The sequence below is a fragment of the Branchiostoma floridae genome, chromosome 9, assembly GCF_000003815.2.
Source record: "Branchiostoma floridae strain S238N-H82 chromosome 9, Bfl_VNyyK, whole genome shotgun sequence".
In the NCBI taxonomy this organism is placed as follows: Eukaryota; Metazoa; Chordata; class Leptocardii; order Amphioxiformes; family Branchiostomatidae; genus Branchiostoma; species Branchiostoma floridae.
Genome location: NC_049987.1, coordinates 19,554,049 through 19,563,199, shown reverse-complemented (window position 1 = coordinate 19,563,199; position 9,151 = coordinate 19,554,049). Strand labels below are relative to the sequence as shown.

General features: G+C 39.7%; 1 protein-coding gene across 2 annotated transcripts in view; it reads right to left on the bottom strand.

The window, feature by feature from the left end:
• The window catches only part of LOC118423457 (cytochrome P450 4F4-like), a 12,927-nt gene extending 4,000 nt beyond the window's left edge, over positions 1 to 8,927 (bottom strand). The window contains exons 1-11 of one of the 2 annotated variants that reach the window (XM_035831623.1): positions 8,658 to 8,927; positions 7,753 to 7,973; positions 6,959 to 7,109; positions 5,668 to 5,709; positions 5,202 to 5,329; positions 3,368 to 3,489; positions 2,890 to 3,006; positions 2,155 to 2,296; positions 1,724 to 1,914; positions 1,091 to 1,224; positions 307 to 371 (exon numbers count right to left, since the gene is read on the bottom strand). In XM_035831623.1, the coding sequence (XP_035687516.1) occupies positions 307 to 371; positions 1,091 to 1,224; positions 1,724 to 1,914; positions 2,155 to 2,296; positions 2,890 to 3,006; positions 3,368 to 3,489; positions 5,202 to 5,329; positions 5,668 to 5,709; positions 6,959 to 7,109; positions 7,753 to 7,971 (1,311 nt within the window). In that variant the 5' untranslated portion in view covers positions 7,972 to 7,973; positions 8,658 to 8,927. Of the gene's footprint in view, positions 1 to 306; positions 372 to 1,090; positions 1,225 to 1,723; positions 1,915 to 2,154; positions 2,297 to 2,889; positions 3,007 to 3,367; positions 3,490 to 5,201; positions 5,330 to 5,667; positions 5,710 to 6,958; positions 7,110 to 7,752; positions 7,974 to 8,325; positions 8,605 to 8,657 lie in introns of those variants that run through there. The other variant, XM_035831624.1, reaches the window with a different exon arrangement.
• Between the last annotated feature and the right edge of the window lie 224 nt (positions 8,928 to 9,151).

Genomic DNA, 9,151 nt, shown 5'->3' with positions numbered 1-9,151 from the left:
TTTTCATAATGACTTCTTCAATGCAGTGTCTCAGAACATATCAAAAACATTAAAAAAAGATGTGGACGGAAGATCACACCTGGTGATGTGTAGATTCTTGCTCAGCTGTAAGGAGATTATTCTGACTGGAATAGTTCTGCTATCAAGCCATGATGACATAAGGCTAGTTCCTTAATAATAATAATATATAAATAATGACCACGACTCCGAGTATGCGACATGTTATTTTCCTGAAGAATTGGGGTTTCCAACTGTCGCTTGCATGTTGCTCAATAATATTCTATCTCTGTGTGAATCGCTGCCTACCTCAGGGTTTGGCCAGATCAGGTAGTTGTGATGTGTGGATATGATCCCTGCAGTTATAAGTGATCCTATGTAGTAATACATAAAGAACACATTGGACGACAATATGTATAGTATTGTTTTTCAGCCTCAAATTGCTTTGATCTTAAAATAACTGGTAAATTTAACTCATATGACTGGTAGATAATAAGGATTTGCTGCATTTTTTAAATTCATAAATGCATGAGAAATGTATCCAGAGCGCCACACAACGTAGTTTCCCCATGTACACTGCATATTAGAGCCAGTTGAGTTTGTTTGAGATCGTTTGAGTGTTAAAGGAGATCCGACATTGGATGTTGACTCACTAACAGATGCACTACTAAGTTAAACGTAGGATTAGGCAATAACTGAAAGATTCACATAACTGACAGAAACCATATTTCAAATGAAATATTCAAGCAAAAAGCTAGAAAGAATCATATGTACCAACTACTAATCTTGACTTTGATATTAGCATTTAAGAATCAGCTAGATACACACCTCTAAATCATTACTCATGTATGCTGGTAAAAGTTGGCGAAGTGTTAATCTTTGTTTTTTCCTTGGGGTCCCATACACAATAACACCAATAAAACACAATTCTCTTCTTTGCAAGCTCTGAAAAGAACTAAACTTTCCTTCTATTTCACATACAAGTACACACACCATTAGGGTAGTGGGCTCACAGTCACGAAACAAAAAACACCAATTAAACACATTTATACCATGCTGAACTTTTTTTTAGTTATTGCTGGCATTTTTTTACCTTCAGGAATGGTTTTCCCGTCTGTGAAAGTCAGTGTCTTGGTGAGATGTCTGGAAACAGCTGGGACCGGGGGTCTGATCCTCAGGCTTTCCTTGATGCACATGGTGATGAAGGGGAGTTTACTCATGTCCTCCCTAGAGACAGGTTATATTAACTGTATATTAGACATGGTTGTCTATAAAGAATATAGGAAAACTGTCTTGGTGAGAATGATCCTTAGAATTTCCTTAATGCACCCGGTGGTGAAAGCAGGTTTACTTTAATATTCAAATATAACGTTAGATTTTAAAATGTATCTGAGACATGAATTTTTGTAAGCAATTTGTAAGTCTCCTGGTGAGTTGTTGAGATTCTCATGCTCTTTTTAATACACATAGTGGTGAATGAGAGTTTACTAAGTCTTCCGTGGAAATAAAACTTGTAAGACATGTATACAGCTTCTAGATCTTTCAAGGCTTATGATAACCTACATGTATACAATCTGGCATTTGTTGTCGGTGTTGTTGTTGTTATTTTTTTTTTGTGTATATATATATGTGTGTGTGGGGGGGTGACAGTGTGTGTGTGTGTGTGTGTATGTGTTATCAATTTGTTTTTCCTCCAATCCAATCATTGATACGAAAATATTCTCACCACGTCATCTCCGTGCGTCCCTGCAGCAGCCCCTCCGCCTCCCTCCTGCACCTGTCCTGGTACTCCGGGTGTTTGGCCAGGTGGTACAGGGCCCAGGAGATCCCGCTGGCCGTGGTGTCGTGACCCTCGAACAGGAACGTGTCCACCTCGTCTCGGATCTCCGCGTCCGTCAGGCCTGTGCCGTCCTCATCCTGCCAAAAACGACAAGAATGACCAAATGTATCTCAAGACATTTCCAATGCAACGCTCCCCAGTATTATGCCCTGTCGCGTTATCTGAATTGTGAATACCAAGCCGGGTGCTGCACTAGAGATCTCAGAATCTCTCTTCTTTAAACAGTGTATGTCATTTGGCAGATAAATAACAACAGAGTTAGATTAACAATTTCCTACATGCCACCGGTAAAAGGACAACCATTATGAATTCTGGACCTTGGCTTGAAGAAGGATGTCAAGAAAATCCAGATATTTCTTGCTTTTTCCCTCCTTCGTGTCTCCATCTTGAAGAGCCTTCTTCCGCTGCCGGATGAGGTGTTCGGAGACTCCGTGCACGATGTCGCACTGTTGGCGGAACCTGGCAGAGAAACAAGCGTCAGAGGGAAGCAAGGAAGTCTTTATCTGGGTTGTTGGCTTAAAATATAAGTTTCGGACCTACTTTATGTTTGGGACTGCATCACCCAGTTCCAGTGCACTGTGAACCTGTAACACCTAGCTCCAGTGCACTGTGAGTGAACCTGTAACACCTAGCTCCAGTGCACTGTGCACCTGTAACACCTAGCTCCAGTGAACTGTGCACCTGTAACACCTAGCTCCAGTGCACTGTAACCCAGTCAGTATAGCCCTGACGAAGATGACAGATGGTCATGGAAACGTTGGCTCGTAATAAATTTCATGGTTGTGCATTAAGAACTTTGTGATTAACTATATTTTTTTACTTGGTTAAGATAAAAGAGAGTACCTTAGCTCTGCCTTTTAGCCATTTCAGGAAAACCTCACCTCGAACTTGTTCGAGAACCAAATCATAACATTATTACAAAAAAGGTGGAGTACCATCCCTACAAATCTTTCATAAATTTGCAGTAAAATGAATTTTGTCCTTCAATCTGAATTATGTTAAATGTTATCATAAAGTTTTGCTTGTTTCCTAAGTTACACGAGGGTACTCACCTCCGTCCACTGGAAGTCAGATAGTAGATGAAGTCAAAGTGGTACGGAAAGAATCGCACACGCTCAACGATGAGGCGGGACAGCTCAAACACAGCTCTGATGTAAGGAGCTGACTGTCTGTAGAGGACAATTAGAAACATTAAGCCAGGTCCTGGGTTTGCAGAAAAGACATACTTTGGGCGTATTCTTCGTGAACACACCACACATCAGTTCCTTAATCTATTTTTGTATCACTTTATGATACGATTAAGTGTAAAAGGCTGATCTTCCAGTTTTAGAATAATTGAAAGTGTTACACATATTGGTCAAGTCATACAAACAGGGATTAAGGTAGGATTTACATTGTTATATTTTGGCTCAAACAAATTTAATCCATTGAAGTCTACTTAATTTTACTAACATTGATGTTAAACGTTATAACTACATTGGATTTTGTACAGCATGCATGAATGGCTATTTGACAGAAAATATTACCGACCCGTCAGTTTGACAGTCGCTACGGTAACCAAGGCTGCACTTCAGCATGCTGTCCAACGTCAGCAGGCTCACGTGATCAAACAGTTCCACGGAGGAGCCCGCAGCAACTCTGCTCCACTTGTCCTGTTGGACATAAATAATTGCTAAGAAAAAAGGCTTAAATTGATCCTGAAATATTACAATGTAGCACTATCTGAAATGAAATGAACTTAAAGATTGTGTAATATACATGTGTCCGTTTTGCTTGAATTTTGAGAAAGTATGAAAAGTTCAACATTCAAATTGAACATTAAACAGGACTTTCCTACCATGACCTATAATAGTCACATAATCAAAGTAGATGATGTTTCACTTACCGTCATTGCTAAGAATCTCAGATATAACATTTTCCATTCTGGTAACATTAGGAATACAGTAATAGATATAAGTCGAATTGATGTTTACAAAGATAACTGTAGATACCATAACTTGAACTAGAGTTCCACGAACACATACCTTTGCCAAATAAACCAGGTTTGTTTTGTAGAATGATGTCTGTAGACAAATGCGTTACTCATTTAATTTTCTTTATAATTATATGCTTGGAGTTGGTTTATAAAATTTCGGCATTGATTATGCAAATTAGATCCCAACTTACAATTAATTGACATCAAATTGTATCAAGCATTACTTAAGCTATCAGCATACCAAAAATCATGATGATCCTTTGATCCATTCTTGACTTATTCTGTCTCAAAGTCTTTAAATACACCTCTTAATCTCTTCCCTCTTTCTCAGTTACATATGTGACATTTTTGATGAAAGAACTATAATGGAATGCAGTGGATTTATGAACTTTTCCTAATCAATTATGCAAATTAGCTGTTTATTTGCATAATAAGTATCACATTATATAAGTCTTCACTTAGGCTATGTACATGCCAAAAATCATGACGATCCGTCAACACGTTCATATTTTCTCATTAATTATGCAAATGAGATCACCATTTGCATGATAGATATGTATTGACATTTCTCTCTTTCTCAGCTACATATGTGACAAGTTATAAAGTCCTTTTCATGGTATGTAGTGAATTTATAAAATATCCTCATTAATTATGCAAATTAGCTGTTGATTTGCATAATTGGTATCTCATTATGTAGGTCTTCACTTACGCTACCTACATACCGAAAAACATGATGATCCGTCAACATGTTCATATTTTCTCATTAATTATGCAAATGAGGTCATCATTTGAATAATTGATATCTATCGACATTTCTCTCCTTCCCAGCTACATATGTGACAAGTTTGAAAGTCCTATCATGGAATGCAGTGGATTTATAATTTTTCCTCATTTATTATGCAAATTAGCTGTTGATTTGCAAAATTAGTTTACCATTATGTAAGTCATCACTCATTCTATCTACATACCAAAAATCATGACGATCCGTCAACACGTTGTAGAGTTATTCTCGTCCAAAGTTTGAAAGGAAACCGGTGCCTGCAGTTCCAAAAAAGCTGCTAGGGGGCCCAAACTCACAGCACTTACTCTCTGCCTCAAGGGCTATCTACCACTTAAAAATCATGACCACAGCATGTCCAGAACACGAGATATAAAAAAATGAGTTTCCGCTGTAGTACCTTAGCAAGCCGCTAGGGGGCCCATTATCGAACTTGACCTTCGTTTTCCCGACCCCTACCCACCTACCAAATATCATCAGGATCCATCAAAGGCTTCTCGAGTTATGCTGTTGACACACAGACACACACACAAACACGCCCAAAACATAACTTTAGCCATTCTGGCAAAGGTAATTAAATGATATGTGACATTCTGTAATTCGTTACTTACAATCAGCACGTTTGTGGACTGTGAGAACAGTGTGACGTAGGGCTTGAGGATCTCGAAGTGGAAGGCTGGAGTCAGCAGTCGGCGGTTCCTGTGCCACTTACTGCCTTCACTGATGAGCAGGCCATCCCCTATAGAAGTACCACAACTTCATACCAATCACATTTTCCTTATGAAAAGTCATAAAAAAAGGCCTGGCAAAAGCACAAATCATGTTTTGTACATTTTAAGTTCTTCACTAGTACTAGTAACTTAAGTGCCCTGACAAAACCATTATTTGAAGTCAAATCGCAAAACGTGTATTTTTGATGGCAGTGCACCAATACAGAAAACACAACAAACGTGTCAAATTACATTGCAATTTCCCCAGATACGATTTCTAATGTAATATCTACATTAAAGACAAAAAATAGCATACTGATGTAAATTGTAATGTACATCCGGTAAATTGTATTCAAACTGAACTCACCAAGCCATGGTTCAAAGAACCTGTACGTCAAGCTTTTTGGCTCTGCAAAAAAATGGAAAATCAGCATATTTATATTCATATATTCAGTATATGAATTTAGGGTAATTAAACCTGCTGGACTGTATATAATTATCTGCCACTTCAGAAAACAATATGTTCGAAAATATCTAGTGCAGCACCAGTTACATGATTGTATACGACATACAGGAGCTGCATAAACAAATGGACGTACAGTCAAACCTGTATTAGCGGCCACCTTTGCATAACGGCCACCTGCCCATAGTGGCCACTTTTTGTCGGTCCCTTGGATTCGTAATGATTAAGAAATAGGCTTAGCGGCCACCTGTCCAACGTGGCCACGGCCACACGATTTCCGGTCCCGCAGGTACAAAAACACTGCCGATTACGGCCACGCGGACCGCTGATCTATGTTTCGGCACGCGTTCGGCCATATACAGCGGCCGTATCGTCACCCTACGCCGGATTTAAAACCTCTTTGACTTATTTTCAAAACAAAACTTCGTAAACTGGCGCTAACCATACCTGCTGACAAACGAAGTCATATAAGGTCAATAGACGACACCAATATGACGGAGGTAAATTGTGTTAAAGTTACGTTCTAATACACTATCGCTTAGGTTAATTTACATCACAAAAAATTCTCAATAATTGTTACAAAGACAAAATGATATGATCTTCAGACTATGGTGGATTGTATTCTTACATTTATTAAGAGATAAGTCTAAAATGACGTGACTTTTCTTGTGAGTACCACATTAGCATAATGGGCGAATCTGACGCGTAAACGCGAGCGGGAACACACGGACGGCGAAGTATCAAAGGATACAAGACGAAAGATCAAAGAAATATGACAATACTGGTCTCTTCAGACAATATCAACTGTAGAATATTTAAAACTTTTTATAGCTTTTGTTTTCTTAATACATATAGTGTAAAAATCATTGCAGTACATGTACAGTCCTGTATTATGTGAATAGAGATCAGTGGGTACTAAAACCATGTGTAACTTATTTGCTTGTGGTCAATTAATTAGCATATTCTCTATAGTGGCCACCTCTCTATAGTGGCCAATTTTGACCAGTCCCTTGAGTGGCCGATATAGACAGGTTTGACTGTAGTTTTGGACATACTCACACTTTCACTATCCAGATTACTGTCTGTTTCCCCGGTCAGATGTAAGACGTGCTTGCACATATGTTCAGGCTGGCAGACATAGGTGACAAGTGATCTGGGAGATTAATAGATATCAAGAGTACGATAATTATCTTACCTGCTGTACCCAGTATAGTCCTGATAGTCTCTGGGTGGGTGCACTGGTTGGCCACTAGAAATGGACCCACCCAGAAAGGCCAGAAGTAGGCACTGTATGTCTTCATCCATTCCAACATGGTCTGGAAACCTTGCTCGTTTGGAGGCACAGCCTAAAACAAAATCACAACATTATCAGGGCGTGGAACACCATCTGCACATGTAGGTTACTGTAAATGCATTTAAGTTCGCGGGGATTTAATTTCGCGGTAGAGGGAAAATGACTTTTTGCGGTGGATTTAATTTCGCGGTAACACCACCGACTGCAGTCTAATACATGTACCTTAATAGAAAAATGTTTGCGGTGGATTTAAGTTTGCGGTAAAGTGGTCGTCGCGAAAACCGCGAACATTAATCCACCGCGAACATTTCTGCATTTACAGTTAGTGCCTATAGAATAGATGAGTTCTGTGGACTGCAAAATTATGGTGATTACTGGTACATATTTCCGCACCAGCATTGAAATGCTTTTGGTGTGTTTGAATGCATTAGGCTTGTAAGCACAAATCTATTTTGGCTGAAATATGTAATCACTCAGTGACATGTACAATGTACTACATTGTCTGTATTATATAGAACTGTATCAACCAAAAATAAAGACAAACTTGATGTAAAATCAAATTAAAATGAGTCAATCATCCCTGAGTTCTCTTGTCACAGTGTCATAAAGTTTGATAGGTAGGCCTCTTTTCATGTTCAGGTTAGAATTGTACATTCTCCATACTGTAAATGGTGCAACAGAAGTATAGCCAGTACCCTCAAATGACCAAACAGCCAATGTTTGGGCGGCGTTGTGAACTGCTTCAGGGTGTTCCTCATCTTTACTTGCCAGGAAACAAACTGCACCAGTCTCGCCAACAGGTGAACAACAAGCACAGCGAGACAGGTGAACCCCACCAGGTGCACCCAGGTGCCGGCAGGTGACAGGTAGGCAGACAGGTGTTGGAACACCTGGAATGTTTGTGTACCATCCATACCTGCAGTGAAGATGTTAAAGAAATAGCAGAAACTTTGAGAAAGTGAAAGTAAGACAGGTAAGAGTCTAATAGGTGCTGGAGCACCTCAGGAAGGTGTGTGAGACCCGTGAGTACCTGATGTGAGAAGACACAAATAAAAGTGTGTTGCTGGAACATCTGGAACGTTCCACACCTGTAGTAATAATGTATACACTAAGATTAGCAATATCATATTTGATTGTTCCCGTTTTCTATGTCTTAAAGATATTTTGGTAAACGCACAGATTTGCACTTAGCACTTGTTGGGGAGAGTGATGATCATAAAACAATTCCTTTATCTACACAGGGTTGAATGACCTAGCGGACATTGCACCTGAATTAAATTCTGCGGGTCAAATTTCTCACAAGGACTCCCGCCATTTTTCTAAGCATCGGTATTAATTCTCCATTCTCAGACAGTTGCTATATACGACACAACTTAAGTACACTTCAAAACCAAACGAAGGACACTACGTATACGTAATAGTCGCCCGAGTATCGAAATCTTCTATTGACGAGCTGTCGACTGTTGAAAGGTCAAAGGCCAAAATGGTCCTTAGGTCTGTCAACTGCGTAACCTTGAGATAAGGTGATGTTAATATAATAGATAAGGATGTCTCAACGGACCTCTCACCACGCTTTTGTATTTACAAAACTTTGACCTACCGGCCTTGCTCCTGGCGCGAGTCGATTGGGTCCAAATAAGCTGTAAGTCAAAGTAAGCCCGACTATGTTACTGCAGACGGCAGGTCGTAGGTCACACATGGACGGGCGCACTGTTTCGTAGGGGAAATCGAAAATTCGATCGGAGCAATATATTAATGAGCCTGAAGCTTTATAACGCGTCCTGTCGGAACACCTCAAACGACTCCAATATGCAGCAGAGTGTATAAGGCGTTGTTTATTGCAAATTCTCTCCTGGAAGACCAAGGAGCTTTTATCAAGGAGCTTTAAAAGCTCCTTGGGAAGACAAATGCTTAAAAGCATAACAATGGCTTAAATGCCCACACATAGCCGAATTCAGCTCAAGCAACTTGAGGTTAAAATCATTGATTTTAACCTCCTTGGCTCAAGGCCGACAGTAGTTCGGAAGCAGTCTGACCAGTTTTAGGCCACGCCTTCTTTGATGCCGAACATGCGCCGAACATCTCCTAACTATG